The sequence below is a fragment of the Solanum verrucosum genome, unplaced genomic scaffold (genome assembly GCF_900185275.1).
Source record: "Solanum verrucosum unplaced genomic scaffold, falcon-dt-bn FXZP01000060.1, whole genome shotgun sequence".
NCBI classification, from domain to species: Eukaryota; Viridiplantae; Streptophyta; class Magnoliopsida; order Solanales; family Solanaceae; genus Solanum; species Solanum verrucosum.
In genome coordinates, this window is record NW_026020129.1 from 7,509,305 (window position 1) to 7,527,553 (window position 18,249).

At 34.9% G+C, this 18,249-nt stretch overlaps 5 protein-coding genes across 5 annotated transcripts; 4 read left to right on the top strand and 1 right to left on the bottom strand.

Annotated features, from left to right (window-relative positions):
- The first annotated feature begins 586 nt into the window (after positions 1-586).
- Positions 587-4,093, top strand: LOC125826586 (phosphatidylinositol/phosphatidylcholine transfer protein SFH11). The gene is made up of 11 exons (XM_049505937.1): positions 587-964; positions 1,070-1,169; positions 1,374-1,640; positions 2,384-2,461; positions 2,674-2,775; positions 2,876-2,925; positions 3,044-3,152; positions 3,249-3,332; positions 3,605-3,724; positions 3,799-3,840; positions 3,914-4,093. Exons 1-11 carry the CDS (start codon positions 603-605, stop codon positions 3,983-3,985), a joined length of 1,386 nt encoding a protein of 461 aa, XP_049361894.1. The 5' UTR covers positions 587-602; the 3' UTR covers positions 3,986-4,093.
- A 977-nt stretch (positions 4,094-5,070) lies between these two features.
- On the top strand, positions 5,071-10,147 carry LOC125827132 (vesicle-associated protein 1-1-like). Its single transcript, XM_049506493.1, has 7 exons — positions 5,071-5,253; positions 5,355-5,425; positions 5,506-5,587; positions 6,066-6,181; positions 6,382-6,537; positions 9,462-9,539; positions 9,781-10,147. Exons 1-7 carry the CDS (start codon positions 5,202-5,204, stop codon positions 9,892-9,894), a joined length of 669 nt encoding a protein of 222 aa, XP_049362450.1. The 5' UTR covers positions 5,071-5,201; the 3' UTR covers positions 9,895-10,147.
- A 573-nt stretch (positions 10,148-10,720) lies between these two features.
- LOC125827133 (small heat shock protein, chloroplastic-like) lies at positions 10,721-11,873 on the top strand. Its single transcript, XM_049506494.1, has 2 exons — positions 10,721-11,022; positions 11,249-11,873. The coding sequence occupies exons 1-2, from the start codon at positions 10,815-10,817 to the stop codon at positions 11,674-11,676; spliced, it is 636 nt and encodes a 211-aa protein (XP_049362451.1). The 5' UTR covers positions 10,721-10,814; the 3' UTR covers positions 11,677-11,873.
- Positions 11,874-15,244: 3,371 nt separating this feature from the next.
- On the bottom strand, positions 15,245-16,546 carry LOC125826696 (F-box/kelch-repeat protein At3g23880-like). The gene has a single exon (XM_049506047.1). The coding sequence runs from the start codon at positions 16,544-16,546 to the stop codon at positions 15,245-15,247; it is 1,302 nt and encodes a 433-aa protein (XP_049362004.1).
- A 428-nt stretch (positions 16,547-16,974) lies between these two features.
- Positions 16,975-18,192, top strand: LOC125827136 (small heat shock protein, chloroplastic-like). The gene is made up of 2 exons (XM_049506497.1): positions 16,975-17,216; positions 17,802-18,192. Exons 1-2 carry the CDS (start codon positions 16,985-16,987, stop codon positions 18,155-18,157), a joined length of 588 nt encoding a protein of 195 aa, XP_049362454.1. The 5' UTR covers positions 16,975-16,984; the 3' UTR covers positions 18,158-18,192.
- Positions 18,193-18,249: the final 57 nt, after the last annotated feature.

An 18,249-nucleotide genomic window follows, 5' to 3' on the forward strand; every position in this document is an offset into this window, starting at 1 on the left:
TATTGTTGGATTTACACTTAATACAAAAAAAAGAACTTTTTTTTTCTTCTTACATTGTGTTATTGTGTATGGTATAATTAATGTTGTATGATGTTTGGATTTGATATTAGTTGCAACCCCCCTCCCCTTAATGTTGTATGGAAATGAATGTTGCCCCTCTAAAGCCAATATCCTCGAGATGAGTGATCGTAGAGATGCAAATGTTAGGATGAATATGCGGTGTTACAAGATTAGATAAGATAAGAAATGATGATATTTGTTAGAAGATGCAAGTAACTCGCATAGAGGATAGAATGAGGTAGACCTAAATTTACGAGGAATGAAGTTATCTCGTAAGATCTAGCAAAAGATAGAACACGAGGAAGATTAAAAACTAGTGTGCTTATGGAAGACTGATCTTCGTAATGTTAAAGATATAACCACTAAAGTGTATTAGTGAAACCTCTAGTAGTGTTAGATTATCTTTTGATACAGAGTATTTAGAATTCACATTGCTGATCCCAACTATAGACAGGGATTGAGATATGAACTTGTGCTTTAATTTCATGATTCGCAAACTAAAACTTGATTCTGTTGTTTGTTTACAGTTTAACTAGCTACACATGCGTACATCCAAAGAAACGTTTAAGGAAATACTAATTTCCGCTGGCATTAAAGGAAGCAGACAATCTTCAAGTTCTAATAAAGAAGGAGAGTCTACTAAACAAAAGGCCAAAATTCTCCATCCTCCCATAGAAACGTTTTGGCATTTACCTCCAACAAAAGAGCAAAAGAAGTCTACCAAATCAAGAACCAAGAAAACCATAATGTCTTTGCCATTTAAGAGAAAGAGCAAAGATTTGCAAACAATTCTTGGAGGATCACATGATCCTAAGGATGAACAAATTGTTGATTCATTTCGTGAGTTGCTTTTTCTTGAGGGTCAGCAGATAGATAAAAACAATGACTACCATACACTTTTAAGGTAATGTTTCGCTGGTAAATTTAGTCACTGCTTCTACTCCATGTCAGACTCTAGTTAGAAAAGAGAAAGATTAATTGAGTTTGATGTTACTTTATGTGAATACAGATTTCTTAGAATGAGGGATTATGATCTTCCAAAAGCAAAGAACATGTATTTGAACTATTTGAAGTGGCGAGAGGAGTTTCATGTGGATGAAATTTCCAAGGTGATTGAAAGACAGTATTGTTAGTAGACGTCCTTCGATTTCTGTTACTATCAGTTGTTCCTTGTACCTCGATTATTGTATTGTTTTGTTACTATCTGTTGTTTTTGTTATTATCTGTTGTCTCTTACTTCTTGATTGAAAACTTGCTTTATGTTCGACAGTCCTTTGATTCTTTGTTCATTTTTGGGTTGAATGATGCTGCAGGAGTTCAAGTTTGAGGAATTCAATGAGGTTAAACAGTGTTATCCTCATGGATTTCACGGAGTAGATAGATATGGTAGACCAATTTACATTGACAGAATTGGAATGGTAAATCTCACTAGGCTCCTTGAAGTAACTACTACTGAGAGATTTGTGAAATATCATGTGTCTGAACAAGAGAAAACATTGAACTGGAGATTCCCTGCATGTTCACTTGCTGCAAAGAAACATATAGCTTCCACCGTCAGCATCGTGGATGTGAAGGATGTGGTGAAAATCTGCTTGTCCATTTGATCTTTCACTTATTTGATAAGCATATTCACACTTTATTTGTTTTGATAAGAATATTACAGAGGACATGGCCTTAGATTAGGAGGTATGGATGACATGGATTATGGTTGAAGGTTATTTAGATAGTTGAGCGTTGTCTCTCTTATCCTTCTGGCTTCTGTGTAGGGATTACTGAGGACATGATCTTAGATAGGAGGTATGAATGACATTGTGTTCGTGCTGCATAGCATTCTCTGTCCCTGACCTATCTTGACAAAATGATTTGATCTTGGCTTGGTTAACACAATGAAATTAATTTGCTCAACGCAACCATAAGATGCTTGAGTTGTCCCACCACACATAGCAAGTTTAGATCTCTTACCGTGTCTGATCATTGGACAAATCTCTGGCATGATCTATCGAGTCTTCATTTATAGGTATCAATATACGTCCACAGGATAGTTTCTTTAAGTTGTATTTTCATGTGAATTGGCATATTGTATGGTTTTTTACTAAATTCAACATTCATTCTCCTGTTATGAGTTTCACATATTATAAATGGTTGACTAGTTGTTTCACTATGTCAGTTGCTTTAAGAAAAAATCGAACTTCTTTGATGACAAAGTTCCATACATAGATGCTCAGCACTTCCAAGAATTCTGCATTGCTGATAACAAATGGATGCTTAGATTCTTTATGCTTCGAAGAATCTCTAAACGAAACAAACCAATCTTCTTTGACAGGGAATTTCAAGTTTTTCAAAGCCTGCAAGGCTTCTCTTTCTGGAAATTCAGAAGATAGACAGTCACTATTATCCAGAGGTATGCTAGGTGATGCAAGTCTATTCTTTCTCTTCTCGAAATACCAACTTTTTCAGTTAGTTTAACTCCCTATAAGAAAGTGGGAAGAAGGAGCAAATATATATTGGCATAGTACTGTTATGCACATGATAATAGATTCAACTATGGTAAAAGAAGAACGACTAAACGCAAGAAAACTTATATTTGCTAATCATCAACTTGCATTTTTACAGACGTTGCATCGCCTTTTTATCATTAATGCTGGATCTGGATTCAAAGTCCTGTGGAAAGCAATCAAGGCATTTCTTGATCAACGCACCCTAGCAAAGATTCAAGTACTTTCTTTTCCTTCTCCGTCACCCTCCCTCTATGTTTCTCGACTAAGGCCAACTAGGGAAGGGAATTATACTTTTAAGACATACACCACAATTACAGGTGCTCGGGAGCAACTACACGAAGACCTTACTAGAAGTTATTGATCCAAGGTAAAAAATTAATCAGCTCAACATTTTTCCATTTTGTGTTTAGCACCTGATGAATGGATGCAAATACAAGGTTGCTGTAGGAGTTGTTTTCTTCTGATGCATGAAATTGCTACTGCAGTAATCTTCCAACTTTCCTCGGTGGCAACTGCACATGTTCCGACTATGGAGGCTGCCTCTTTAGCGATAAAGGACCATGGAATGATCCTTCAGTTACAACTATATTTCAGGTTTTAACCTGTCGCGATGTTGATTCAAATTTAATGATGTTTGGTATATCATGACATGTCTGAAAATGTTGAGTAAGATGTCACATTTTTGCATAGGCAATGCTTGAAGCCGAAGAGGAGAATATCGACGATGAAGAACAGAATTGTTCTGCTTCAAAAGATTCCTTTGGTGGTTTTACTGTAAGCAAATTTAGTTCAAAAAACATCAATAAGTAGAGAACATCTAAGATAACTTACTAACATATTTGTTAGGCCTATCTAAAATGTCTAGTAAATACTCCATCCGTTTCAACCTGTTTGTCTGGTTTTGGCTTGACACGAAGTTTAAACAAGTAAAGAAGACTTTTGAATTTTGCAGTCTTATGACTTAAACTAAAGAATGTACCAAAATGTCTTTTAATCTTGTGGTCTTCTGAGAGTCAAGAGTCTGATCTCGAGCTTTGTAAATGCAGCCGGATAATGTAAGTATTAAGGATGTCTATGATGTGACTCCATCAAGAAATGATACTTTTGGACAGCCAGTTCTACAGAAGATCCTAACACTTCAAAGTGTTGTCAATGACACAAAATCAGTAAGTTGATTTTTTTTCGTCTTCCTGGTTCTTCCTCTGTACTAAAGTACATCGATACGATGTTTATGGCACAGAAAATCCAGGCATTGGAAGCTGCTCTTAAGGACACAACATCGGTTAGTATGACAAAAATATTGTTGTACTGTTAATTGTTGCTGCAAACAGAACCTAAATGATCATGTTTTATAGGTGATAGAAGGACTTGGACAACCAATTGAAGAGCTGAAAAAACATATTTTAGTATCAAAGTTAAGAGCTTGAGTTACCAAATGAAGAATTTCAACTTTTTTTTTTTGAAGTTTCTTGCTGTTGTCAATTGATTTTAAATAAAAAAGAGTAACTATGTTAAATAAGACAACCTGTTTACAGATAAAATTCAAGTTAAAGAATCAGTTCTCTTTAAATTTTGGTATAGTTTTGCTCCTACCTTTTCAATTTTTATGCATGTTGTTGTATCTATGGCTAAATACAAACTACATATCCGATTTGACCTATGGACGAATATGTTTATATGTTACGAAAATTGGAATAGACAGGGGTGTGGTGTGAAGTATATGTATCTAGAGTTTGTTCTTCGTGGAATAACAATAATAACTACGCCTTAATTCCAAGCAAGTTGAATTCGATCATGTTTCAGATAAATAGACAAAATTGAATGGACTGGGTAAAGACAATGATTTGAATTTGAGCTGCTGGAGACAAATTAAGTATTTGACATATTATTGGTTTTGGTTAATTTTACTTTGCATGTTAATGTACCACAGCCCTTCTCTTTTATTCGAATTTGAGATCAATAATATGAACAAGCTCACACATAAATTTTTATTTAAAATTTAATAATTAGGCAAGTCGCAACTAAGCAAACCTACTATATATGATCGCCAACAAGCCACCCGTGGAAGCTAAACGTTTTCTTTTTGGACCAAAGTATTAATGATAGAAGCATTTTTTGGACCAAAGTATTGACAATAAAGACATCTTTGAACCAAAGTATTAACGGTGGACATTTTACATTTTTGTTTAATTTTACATAATCTCAGAAATATTTTTGGACCAAAATATTGACAACATCTTTAAACCAAATTATTAACTGTGGATATTTTTGTTTAATTTACATAGTTTAAATGCATTTTTAATCTTTTTCCGTAATATATATAGATTCTAAATTTTTTTAAAAGTAAATATTTTCTAATTATTGTAAATTCGAGACTTGAAAAAGGAAACAAATATTTTGAAATATATGTAAACTAAAGAGAAGAAATTAGTATTTACGGATCACTCCCCATATTTTTACTAAAATGTAAATTGAGTCCACTTCAAAAAGCTTTGTGAATTGGGGTTTTTTCCCTCACAAGTACAGAATCAGAAGAGATATATACGGATCACCCCCAAGTTTTATTACATTGTAAATTACCAGACGAAAAAAAAGTATCGATTTTTCCCCTTTTGATTCACCTTTTTGTGCTTTCAGAAGAAAATGAGCAGTGGAGAGCTTCTGAAAATCGAACCCCTTGAGCTCAAATTTTCCTGTTAGTTTCCTCAGTTTCTCATACCCTTTTTTCCTGTTTTTTTGCACAATTTTTTCGTATTTTTTTTTTGATGCATTTCTGTGTATAATGTGTTTGATTAGTCGAGTTGAAGAAGCAGATCTGTTGCTCGATTCATTTGTCAAATAATACTGAAGAGCATGTCGCTTTCAAGGTAATATTAATTATGTAATTATATTTTCTTGTTGAATTTTCGAATTAGCAACTTCGAATTGTTGTATATACTGTTTTCAGGTCAAAACGACAAACCCCAAAAAGTATTGTGTTCGACCCAATACAGGGATTGTGTTGCCCCGATCGACTTCTGAAGTTATAGGTACATATTATAATTTTGTCCACTAAAAATAGTGATAATAGTACTTTGAATCACTGAAAATATTCTTAATTTAGTCCTTGTGATGTTTAAAACATATTTAATCGTCGATTGATTGAAATGTGTATGTTTGGTTCCTTTAGAGTAACAGTGGAACATATGGTAATCATGGAAAAATTGTGAATTTTCACAAGCAAAGTATCAACAGTGCGCATTTCAAGTAATTGAAGGTTAAATGAGCTTAGTTGGATGCACAAGGACTAAAATTAGAGTTTATCAAAAATTGAGACAAAAATTATTATTAGCCCAAAAATATTGAAAAAAAAATGATTTTTTGGAAAGTGAAGTCATCTAAGATGTTTTGAATTTTGAGGATGAAAAGTTAAAGAAAATGTAGATTGAATTTTGAAATAAGCGTTGTGATTTATGCTAGTAAAATGTCATGGTTGGTGAATAGTGTTTGGTTATGCATCTTTTGTAGTTACAATGCAAGCTCAGAAGGAGGCCCCTTCTGACATGCAATGCAAGGACAAGTTTCTACTTCAGAGTGTTGTTGCAACTCCTGGTGTCGCTGCAAAAGATATTACTCAAGAAATGGTAACAGTACCATTCTTTTTTGTCCTTTTTAGTTTGTCAAGACTAGAAATGTGGAACCGTTGCATATTTTACTGTCCAACTAGTGTTTGATTCTAAACTTAGTGTTGACGATTGAATAAGATAAAAAGAAGTTGGATCAACTATAGTTTCTGTATTAAACTTAAGTTTTAGTTTGCTGAATTGTAATGATCTCTTTGTAGTTCAATAAGGCAGAAGGACGTGTTGTTGATGAGTGCAAGTTGAAAGTGATTTATCTTCCCCCAGCTCAGCCACCATCCCTGGTTGCAGAAGGATCAGAAGAAGGTTTTTCACCAAAGGAATCCATGAAAGATAATGGCCATCAAAATGGTTCTGAGGTTATTTACTTATTATATCACTTGTTTATGATGTTAATGGATGTGAGTTTTGTGCACTGGGAACCATGATCATTATTTTGATATTATTGTTACTTTCAGTTGTCTAGAACTTCATTGAAACTGATGAAAATTATCAGAGATGAATGTTCCACTTGCATTCTATAGTTTCTAACCATGTTACCAATAAAATGTCATTAACCGATGTGCTTCAGAGTGTGTGCCATACTTTTATGTATGAGGATCAAAATTTAATGCATTTTCTAGACACATGTCAAATGAAAAATTCATTAATATGTGTTTCTGAGTGTCCATACATATATGTGTGAATATAAAAAGTTTTTAAGAGTGTGTAGCAGGCTCTTATTGGTTACTAGTTACATCTGGTGAGTTGTGGTAGGTCGACTTTGGCATTATGGCATGTGTGCGATGCCTGTTCCTACAATTAACTCAAGCCATATTTATTCTATGTCCTTGTATAAATGTCATATGTGGATAAAAATAGCACAAATGAGCTAGATAATTCAGAAATATCTTAGATGTGCAAGATACGATTTTGATGGTGTCAACATTAGACACAATATGTCGTGGCTACAAGAACACTGATTCTTCCAAAATATCTCTAAAGCCACAAAGCATGAATGCTCCATTGGTATAGGAAGCTGATAGTGGTTTGATTAACATGAGAGAGAGAGAGAAGGGTGTTGTTGGGATCTACGCCTCCTGCTAACAATTGGTATTGCCTTCTTAAAGTTAAGATTTTCTCATGACATTTTCCTTACATTTATGTTATGGTAGAAGATTTTAAGCGAAATTGCAATTTGTAGTGTGTTGGGATCTAACCGCTCCTGCTAACGACTTGTATGGTAGAATGGTGTTAGCAACGTAAACTTATGGTTGTTGTTCACATCAGAAAGGATATTTAAATTCTTTGGCTGAACTATAATTCAGAAAGAACTAGCTTTATCCTTGACCTCTTTTCAGTTAGTTTCAAGTTTTTACATTACCACTCAAGAATATCAGTAATAGAAGTCTACCATGCTGAAATATCTGTTTCACTAGTTTTCTCTCCCAAGATGTCAGAAGTGTCTAATATGTTAAGATCAAAATCATTTTGTATAACTTTGGAACTTGATCACTCATTCGGTCTGCTGGCTGCTAAGGTACCAGTAATGTCCCAAAGCTATCTTAGAACAAATTCTCTTTGAGAAACCATCAGACTATACAACAACATACCCAGTATAGTCCCACAAGTTACCAGCGGACTATAAATTTTCATATTATCCCATGTGACATTGAGCTGTGAACAAGCTGGTTTAGCACAGTTGCTTTCTTTTCTTAATTAGTCCATGGAATTATTTTGCTTCGAGCAATTGATAAGCTGAGATAGATGGTAGAAACATGTGGTATTACAGTCATAATCACCTATTCATCTTGATAACTAGGTCTACGCAACTATGACATAGCATTTGTTTACGCAAGAACTTCTAATTTATTATTCTAACCTTCCTAATTTGTTTGATACTCTTTCCATTTTTGTCCATCCCCAAAAAATATTCAGAATGTATCTACTAATTTTAACATTCCAATTTTACCATTGACATGACTTCTTGTTGGCTCCACCAGATACAAGACAGTGTTTGGTACAAGGGCACTTTGGTAGTTTATTCATAAATGGGTTAAGTTTCAAACGTCTTTTTTTTCTTTCTGAAACTTCATGTCTGGTCAAACTTCATGAGGGATAGATGGACTATTAAATATTTTTAGGTTTTTTCTCCAGTGTTGATTCTTTCTGAAACTTCATGTCTGGTCAAACTTCATGAGGGATAGATGGACTATTAAATATTTTTAGGTTTTTTCTCCAGTGTTGATTCTTCAAACATTCTTTATCTTGAAATCTAGTGGATGATGCAATTAAGTGAATATCACTCTTTTCATGTTTAATTCTACATTTCTTCCTTCATTCTTTTATGCTATGTATGGTTCCGAAAAGTAGGAGGAAAAGATAAGTGAGGGAAGTTCACTGGTTAATTACTTCCTAGGTGGAGCATCAGTCATTCTGGGGTATAGTTGCAATCAGAAGGTTGTCGTGAAATAGATACTTCCTCTCCTTTTTATCCAAAACTTCCTCATTTCCTTCCTTGTAGAATGAGGGCAATGACCAATTGGCCTTCCTCTTTTACTTCCCCTTTTTACCGTATAACTAAAATTAGTGTGCATATTAGTGCACTTGCTTTTTGGTCCTATTTTGGGTAAGTGGCTGCTAGATTTGTACTACCATCTCACTTTCTCTTATACATTTAACTCCTTTATCAAAACCAAAAAAGGTGAAATACCTGACTTAACTACAGGACGTAAATCCAAAGATAGCTTGGTGTATGAGGCAGTGATACTGGTGTCTAGTTGACATAGTGCTGGCCTGGTTAGTTTCACCTTTTGCTTTGTTAAAAAGTGAATGAACAAAGCTGTCATGTATTTAATGTGTTTGTCGGTTAAGCATCCGTCAGATGAAAGCACTTCTTAAGGTATGTGGTTGCATTATGTTATGTCTACTAAGAACAAATGAGGGAAGGAAACACAGGATTAAAATTCCTGATTGGCTTTCCAATTGGATTACTTGCTTCAATTATGTTCCCCTTCTTCAGCAAAGGCTTTTCTGTTTCCCCTTTCCTAATTTTCCCACTTCTGGAATGGACTACTATCAGCGTAGGACCTTTTGGGTCCACTTGGTATGCGTTAATAGTTCCTTGGTTGTTGAAAAGTGAGAACGCCTACTATTTATAATCTAGCAACTCAGGCTTTATGTCCTTCTAGATTCCTTTGATCGTTTGATGCTTGGAGTTAATCTATAAATATGTCCAAAAGGATATATAAGCCTGCTTTCTTATTACAGTTGATATGACTAAACGGAACGTTGTAAATTTCAGGCAAAATCAGTTATTTCCAGATTGATGGCTGAAAAGGCTGCTGCCCTTCAGCAGAGTATCAAACTTCGTCAAGAGCTGGTGAGCTTTCATCTTTGTTTCTTTGATTTCTTTTTCACGTCGCATAAAATTCCAATGCTTTTCTGTCATTCATTTAGCTGTCATCCTTTCCCATCTTTGGTTTTGTTTTTCTTTTCTCCTGATTAGTCCAGGTCTCATTCTTGTGCTTTAAACTTTAAACAATGTCTGCTTTCAACAGTTTGGGTCTGACTGTTTGTTATCCTTTAGTCACAATGCTCTACTTCATGAATCCTTTCTGTAGGAACTTGTAAAACGTGATATGACTAGAAGTCGCAGAGGTGGCGTTTCCTTCATCCTTATCGTCGTGGTTGGCTTGCTGGGAATACTTTTGGGGTACATTCTCAAAAAGTCATGAGCATTCATCAGATGATCAGTCATTTTACATTGTATCTCGACTCTACAGAATCGATCAGTGAAAAAAAGGAGATTGTGGCCGGTGATAGCAGCAATTCTCACATTGTCTTAGTTAGCTGCAGCCTTTAGTAGGAAAAAATTGTGCAGCTAGAACCTTTCAATTGGCCTATATTTATATTTTTATTTAACTCATAGTTTCTCTTGTATTGGATCGTTAATTGTTATGAATAGCTAAATCAATCGTTTGTCCTCGAGGAATCTGCTCGGCTTCTGTTTCTACTTTCTGTAAATGTGAACGAGCTTTTTTGAATACTTCAAGTATGATGGTTCAAAATCATACTTCAATCAAAACATTTGATAATGTAAGGTAGAACAAACATTTAAAAAGTCAATTAAGGTAAAGGGAGAAGAATGACTGTTTTTTGCAAAGTTGAGGCACAAGTTAGATTTTTAAATCAAAGTTGAGGATGTAAATGACTTTAATTAATATTTTAATTGATAAATATTTAATGACACTATCGACATATTGTTCATGTTAAGTCTCACTTATTTGATAAAGAAATTACATATAAATTCGAACCGCTTCACATAAATTGAAAGGGAGAGAATTTTATGTTTTAATCTTAATAAATTAAATGAAAAGTTGAGAGCATAATACTTTAGTAATTTGAAAAATCCGGAAGCGTTATGTCTATTTTCTACTAGCTTCTAGAAACGTCTTCATAAATCGTCACGCCACAATTCTGGAACTTTCTACATGGTGCTTCTATGAGTTTCTCGAGTCCTTTTTTCCCCTTCTCCAAGCCGCTAACAAAATATAAAACCCAATCACCAGAGTCTCATTTGTCATCCTTATCCAACAAAAACACAACGTGAAGCTTACTCAATCGGCAAGTTATTCAGAAATCTTTGATAGCAGAAATGGCAACTTCACTTGCTCTCAGGAGGGCCACCGCCTCAGCACTCTTCAACAAGCTCGTCAATCCTGTTCGTTCTGCATCTGCTTTCCGTTCATTCAATACTAACACTCAGATGACAGCTTATGATCAGGATGATCGCGGTGTTGATGTTAACCGCCGGTCCGATCGCTCTGTCTCTCGCCGGGATGCTTTCCCTAGTTTATTCTCAGGTTACTTCTCCAATCTCTGTTTTATTCAAATATGTGATTCAGTATGACAATTAGTTCGCTCAGTTACTGTTAAACTAGAAACTACTGTACTTTTAGACTCGTTTGGACTTTAACTTGGTTTTACAAATGTATTTCTTCAGATTTGTGATTTAGTGTATAATAATAACAAGTCGGATCTGTTACACTATTATTTTAGTGGACTCATTTGGAATTTTTGGTTTGACAGATGTATTTGATCCATTTTCACCACCAATTAGAAGCGTGAGCCAGCTGCTGAACATGATGGACCAAATGATGGATTCTCCATTTGTAGCTGCACCGCGTGCTATGGGCACCGGAGTTGGAGCAAGAAGAGGATGGGACGTGAAGGAGGACGATAACGCTCTGTATATAAAAATGGACATGCCTGGGCTCGATAAAGAGAACGTAAAGGTGGCGGTGGAGGAGAACACGCTGATAATCAAAGGAGAAGGTGAGAAAGAGTCAGAGAATGAAGAGTATAGAAGGAGGTACTCTACCAGACTAGAAATTCCTCAAAATATCTACAAATTGGATGGAATTAAGGCGGAGATGAAGAATGGAGTGCTGAAGGTAGCTGTTCCAAAGGTGAAGCAAGAAGAGAGGAAAGATGTTTTTGATGTTAAAATTGAGTGAGCTTTTTAGCTATGCCAAATTTGTGCAATTTGAGTCTGATGTTGTAAACTTCTTCCTCTTTTTGGTTCTTAAGCTAGGTTGGTCTCTGGAAAATAAAAGATGATGTGCTAAAAATTGGAAATGTGATTGTAAGAGTCTGTTTAATTAGCAAACTGGAAAGTTGTTGAGTGTACTGTTCTCTTATGTTTTTTTTTTTTTGTTCTCTTAACAATTGCAGCTATCTTATGAGCTTTAAGACTCTTCTAATTCTTTTTTTTTTTTTTAAGTCAAATTTTTGGTGGCCTAGAATTTAAGGCTGGGCACCGGACCCAGTCCGGTACCATTTTGGTCCTTTCCAGTCCGGTAGTCTATGGAACGGAATGGGACACCGTGAATTAGTACTTGAGACGGAACCATTTTAGTCCGTTTTGGTCCCCTAGTCTACGGAACGGAATGGGACACGACCCGAATCACAATTTCATCCCGGAATTATCGGTTGATTCCAATATATTCCGGTTCCGGTAATTTGGTTAATTATTTTTTATTAATTAATTTATATTTATAATTTATATGTAGGCATATTTTTTTTTTAAAAAAAAATATTGGATTGGATTGATATTTTTTTAATTTGTGTAATTGTTTTATCCTTATTTTTATTTAATTTTTTAAAATTACAAACTTAACTTATTTAAATTACAAGTTATAAGTATAACTTATAACATATTAATAAGTAATAACTTACAAACTTCAAAATCTTGAAAACTTAAGTTCAAAAACTTTAAAACTAATTTTTTTTATTAAACTTAAACTTAATATTTTAAAAATAAACTTTTAAGTAAAATTAAGTTATAAATTTCAGCGTACCACCAACACTTGGTTGTCTGTATTAGATTTTTTTCTTCTATGTCCAGACCTACACAAGAAGCAAAGTACCTCCACAGCTTTTAGGCTATGTAGGCGGTTAGGAATAAGTGGGACATTGTTTCTATTTGTTGTGTTTCACAGCACTAACATCGGGATACAATATTAATTCTCATCCTCCTCAAATTATCATCAGTGGCAATCCTCCCTTTCCATGATCTCCATAGGAAAAAAATGATCTTAAAAGGCAGCCTTTTCATCCATATTAGAGCATATTTTTCTTCCCTCTCTCTTTTCTTCCTCATAACTTCCCATACCGATTTTACAGAAAAAAACCCATTTGCATTGCTCATCCACCATGGTTTGTCCTAATCTCCACTACTGATTTTCGGCGATATCGTGGTCATAATATGCTCAGTCATTTCCTCCGATACATAGTTTAATAGTTTGTCCTTGTCCCACTGATTTCTAACTATGAAACTTCTGACTTCCATCTCCTCTTCCCTTCTTCTGTCCTCTTCAACATAATACAATGCCTCTTGCTTTGTCCAGTTATCATACCAGAAGCTCGCATCTCCCGATTTGATATGCCACCATATATTATGTTCTACATCTTCCCTGATTTTAATCATTTTTTTTTCCACACAAGTGAGGCTCCAATTCCCTGAGCCATAATAGGATGCCATTTTTTACAGTATTTATTCCATATGAATTCACTCCATAGGGAATTGGTGGCAGTTCTGAATACCCACCAGAGTTTAGCAAACAAAGCATCTGAAACATCATGGAGCGATCTAAATCCCAAACCACCCTCATCCTTAGGCAAGCATAATAAATCCCATACAACCCAATGTTTCCCTTTAACTCCTCTTATATGTCCCCAAAAGAATGTAGCTAATATCTTGTGAATCTAATTCACTAACCCTTTAGGGGGATTCATTGCTGATAATAAATAAATAGGCATTGATTGTAGAACATGAGCTATTAAAACATACCTCCCTCCATATGTTAGCAATGTATTCTGCCATCCCATCACACCAAGGCCGTCTCGATCATAAGGCTACTAAAGCAATCGCTTGGGGCCCCGACTTTTTTGGGGCCCCCACTTTCTGCCAAATATATATAGTTAAAAAAATCTTATGTATTGATGAATTTGAGAAGAATTTTTTTGATAAAACATATAATAATTTTCTACCTCATATAATATAGGGATCAATAATTGAGAAATGGAATAGTGTGAGTTAATCGTAGCATCATTTCTATGTGACTATCTATATTGTTGCCTCATTTATATTCTGGCAATTATCATGAACCAACATTCTTATATTTACTTTTCTTATTCTCCTTTCACTATTTTTATTCTCTCATAATTGAATATTTTAAAGCCTCTCAAACAGTCAAACCTTCTACATTATGCAAAATCTATTGTTGTATGTTCATAAACAAATCAAATTTATTTTTTGGTGTCTTCTTCAAATTTCAAGCACTAAAACTAATCAATACTGTATTAATATCATTATATCAACCTATCAAATTCAACACAACACTATTTTGATATAATTATATAAATTTTTCAAAATTTGAGTCAGGTTTTATTATTGTAACCTTATATTATATATTTTTTGTTTGAAGCTTACATTGTTTACATTCTTAGTTCATAATTTTCGCGTACATCCAACCTCTCCAACCTCATGTATAGGATTAAACTGCGTATGTTATAAAGGCCTCTTTATGAAGTTTGGCTTTAGGCCCCCAAACTCGTTGAGACGACCCTGCATCACACGTTTTGTCACTTTTTTTATGAGATCTTCATAGTGTGCTATCCTTCTCCTCCCATAGAATATAGGACATCCAAGATATGTAAATGGAAAAGCTCCTTGAGAAATACCAGTAATTCTCCTAATCTTGTGACAAACAGCAATCAGCACATTCTCATGCAAATATACCTAACTCTTTGTGAGATTAATGAGTTGCCCCGATACATATTCATATCTCTTCAACACTTTCATCACTTTCCTCATCGACCTCTCATGCCCCGAACAAAATAAGAATGTGTCATCTGCATATAATAGGTAATTAATCTCTTTGCTCCATTTAGGCATGCCAAATTTTCTAAAATTCACATCATTATTCAGTCTGTTAAGACTTCTCGCTAGCACCTCCGCATGACGAACACTGTGGGAGATAGGGGATCACTTTGCTTCAATCCTCTCGATGATTCAAAGAATCCAAAGGAAGGCCTGCCCGTTGACCAACATTGAATACCTATTATCTGATATTAATCTCCATACCATATCAATAATTCTTTCATCAAATCCAAAGTTCCTCATAACTTTTGTAAGGAAAATCCATGACACCCTATCGTATGCTTTTGTCATATCTAATTTCACCACCACATTATGAAATTCATTTCTTCTATTAATATCTCTGATAATCTCTTGAGCTAAAAGAGCATTTTTTGCAGTACTTCTTCCTTTCATAAATCCCGACTGATTTTGTGATAGGATATTAGGAAGAATTGGTGCTATCCTCGCATGCAACACTTCTAATTTTGGGTTCTAAATTTTAAATTTTATAATATTTAGCCTTCAGGTAAAATTGAAAAGATACTTTTTTTTTTCCAGGTGCATTCAAAAAGATCAATTCAGAAATGACAAAAAAAAAACAAAATTTAAGAGTTGTTACATGTGATGAACATAAAAACGACTCAATCATACCTAACCAAATATTAAATAAGTGTCTTTGGATCGATCAAACTCTCGTTGAAAGTGACTATATTAATCATGTCACCACGTTTAACGAATGAATCACACCATAACCGAAATCTTCCTTTGGATGTCTTGAATGAATCACGTATTACATCGCGGTACTGAAATAGTACATCACCATCTGCAAACCTATAAACAGGTTTGACTATAGAAATAGCGGCAATTTTTATTTTAAATAATTGAGTCCAAGATTCTTTGACACCATATTCTTTCATTTCCCACAATGTAAAAGCATACTCCCCATCAACCTTACAAGCAGAAGAAAAGCAAGCCATTCCATCTAATATTGAAACATGATAGTCCCCGGAGACAATATGGGAAAGATAAGAGGACATTTGCTCTGAGAATGGTATAATTGTATATACCTCATTTGAAATATTGAATGAACCCACACAAAGACGCCAAGTAACCCAATGAAATGCTCCATGTACAAATGACAAAGGATTCTCAAAACCGAACGGATCCTCCCGAGTTGTAAATAAGATAGGTGACTCAATATAAACATTTCTCCAAGAACCACTTTTTAGTGCGAGAATTCCACATTGTGGTTGTGATTTGATTTTGTGAATTGCAAGTATCTTATAGTCATGAGTAGTTGGGTCATATCCAAATCCAAAAGTAGAATTTTTTAATCCAAATATCGGAAAGGGAATATGTACTGATTCTCTTGTTGAGGGGTTCCACAACAAGAGAAGTTCATGATTGGGTCTATTAGGAAGTCGGATGAGAACCAATCCATCACAAGAACCACATAGTATGTGAAAACGTGTATCGTCTGAAGTGAGATAATCAATATTTTGTAGGTCGTCAGGGGAGGATAAAGAAGAAGTAGAATATAAGTTATGAACATTCTGAGGGCGACGGAAGTTGGTATGGGCAAGAAGAAATCTAAGGGAATTGACATTATGCTTCAATCTAAAGTAAGGATCGGATGTTATATCCCAAGATTTTGCAACCCATTTGAATCGTAAAAGAGATTGCACGGGCAAACAACTGAGGATCTGCCTTAGTAAGTCTTGTTGGGAAATAATTGATCCCTGAGAATTATCCATCTCCACAATGCGGCAAGTATGAATTGATTTCTTCTTTTTCTTTTGTTGGCATCTGGAAAGATTGAACTTTTTGACATCGCTAATCCGATTCCCTTTTGTGGTATTTGCATTGGATACCTTCTTCTTCATCATCCCTGCCTTTGGTGTCATCCTTGGAGCTTCTCGATTTGCTAATGTTCCCCTCACCAACTTCATCCTCTTTTGTGTCATCTTGGTATACTGGGTTTCTCTATGGAAATGAAAATATCCCCTTATTGGATCTGGAAATGCTAGAATCTTGGCTGGTGAGATGAACAGAAAGAAAGATCTACATTGCAAGGCTCAAGACGAAAACGACGGCGGCGGCAGAGTAGGGTTTTCAGAGAGTATTGAAAAGATACTTTAAATATTTATTTTTAATTTAATTCTTTCATACATACCTAAAGTAGTTAAAATCCCAATTACATACCTAGTGTAGTTAAAATCCCTTATTATAAAGGCTATATTTTTAAAAATATGAATAAAGTCTATTTTACCCTGTCCAGTCAGTCACATTTTTAGCGTAAATATTGGGGGAGCTGGCTTGAAGGTCAAGACATATCTCTATACAAAACTCTGTTTTCTGCTTGGGCGAGAAGATTATTGCAACAACTCTCTTCTGCTACAACAATGGCGTTTCGTACTGCTTTACGGAGAATGAGCTCTTCATCAGTTCTTTTCTCCAACTTACTCAACAATGCGCCTTCTTCACGAGGACTTACTGGTTCGCTTGCACCGTTAACTTCTCGTTTCTTAAGCTACGCAGGTAGTGTTTCTGTTACGGATTCCAATGAAGAAAGCTTCATCATCAATGCCTGTGGAGGTTCCTTTGTTCGATCTGAGCAGTTCCCTATTCAACGCGGTATCGTTGTTTTTTTCTTTCTCTTTAGCCCAATTTCGTGTGGCAGAATTTTGAATATCCTTTTTGTTTTATTCCGTGATCACTTCTTCAACAACAACATATCTAGTGTAATCTCACAAGTTGACCCATGATCACTTATGACACTTTATCCTGAAGCTAGACTCAAAAACATATTGATCACGCTTCATCCATCTAGGCTCTAAGACATACTTTTTCTTACTAATTAGGGTAATACAATTGATATTTCACTTTGTCGAAGTTTTGTTTCAATTTTTTTGTGCATATAATTATTTGAGTTGGATTACACATGTATATTTGTATTTTTTCTTCATTAGAGCCCTTTATTTGTTCTTTGCGCTTAGAGACCTAACAGGCCTTAGAGTTGTTTTTTGAGCCTTTTGCCTTTGATATAACATTGCTAAGTACCTGAAAATATTGTTAACTAGGACTCAAATTTAAGAGCTGATGTTAAATTGCTTACCATATGTATGTTAGAGATAGCTGATTTTATTCATTTATTTTATGTCTGGAACAATTTTTGAAATGTCTGATAATTTTTGGGTTTTTTTCATACTCTATGTCAAGGTGTATGTGATGTATACATGTTAAATCCGTTTCAAATTTCTGGACCTTGTGGGGCATACGAGGCGAAGAATATAGATGAGGGGATGTACGTGAGAATGGAAATGCCGGGAATTAATAAAGAAGACGTGAAGGTGTTGATTTCGTATGGGACTATCATCATAAAGGGTGAAGGAAAGAAGGAGTCTACGCATGAGGAAAGCGGAAGAACCTACAGTGCTAACATTGAAATCCGTTCGAATTCGTATCAGGCTCAGTTTATGGAAGCAAATATGAAGAATGGTGTTCTTAGGATGCTAATCCCCAAGTCTAAGACTCCTCAGGAGGTGACTGGTTCTTATGAGAGAAAAGTTAAGTAAGTTTGCTTTGGAATATCATTTCATTGATCTCATTAGGTGAATAGATTGCTATTTGATAATTATGTCGTTTTGGAAAATTTTCTCATCTGGCA

Coding starts and splice junctions, on each gene's coding strand:
- LOC125827136 (XM_049506497.1), top strand. CDS start 16,985: ATGGCGTTTCGTACTGCTTTACGGAGAATGAGCTCTTCATCAGTTCTT. Junction 17,217..17,801: donor GCAGTTCCCTATTCAACGCG/GTATCGTTGTTT, acceptor CTCTATGTCAAG/GTGTATGTGATGTATACATG.
- LOC125827132 (XM_049506493.1), top strand. CDS start 5,202: ATGAGCAGTGGAGAGCTTCTGAAAATCGAACCCCTTGAGCTCAAATTT. Junction 5,588..6,065: donor ATCGACTTCTGAAGTTATAG/GTACATATTATA, acceptor CATCTTTTGTAG/TTACAATGCAAGCTCAGAAG. Junction 6,182..6,381: donor AAGATATTACTCAAGAAATG/GTAACAGTACCA, acceptor ATCTCTTTGTAG/TTCAATAAGGCAGAAGGACG.
- LOC125826696 (XM_049506047.1), bottom strand. CDS start 16,546: ATGACACAAAAGAGGATGAAGTTGGTGAGGGGAACATTAGCAAATCGA.
- LOC125827133 (XM_049506494.1), top strand. CDS start 10,815: ATGGCAACTTCACTTGCTCTCAGGAGGGCCACCGCCTCAGCACTCTTC. Junction 11,023..11,248: donor TTTCCCTAGTTTATTCTCAG/GTTACTTCTCCA, acceptor TTGGTTTGACAG/ATGTATTTGATCCATTTTCA.
- LOC125826586 (XM_049505937.1), top strand. CDS start 603: ATGCGTACATCCAAAGAAACGTTTAAGGAAATACTAATTTCCGCTGGC. Junction 965..1,069: donor GACTACCATACACTTTTAAG/GTAATGTTTCGC, acceptor ATGTGAATACAG/ATTTCTTAGAATGAGGGATT. Junction 2,926..3,043: donor CTAGAAGTTATTGATCCAAG/GTAAAAAATTAA, acceptor TTGCTACTGCAG/TAATCTTCCAACTTTCCTCG.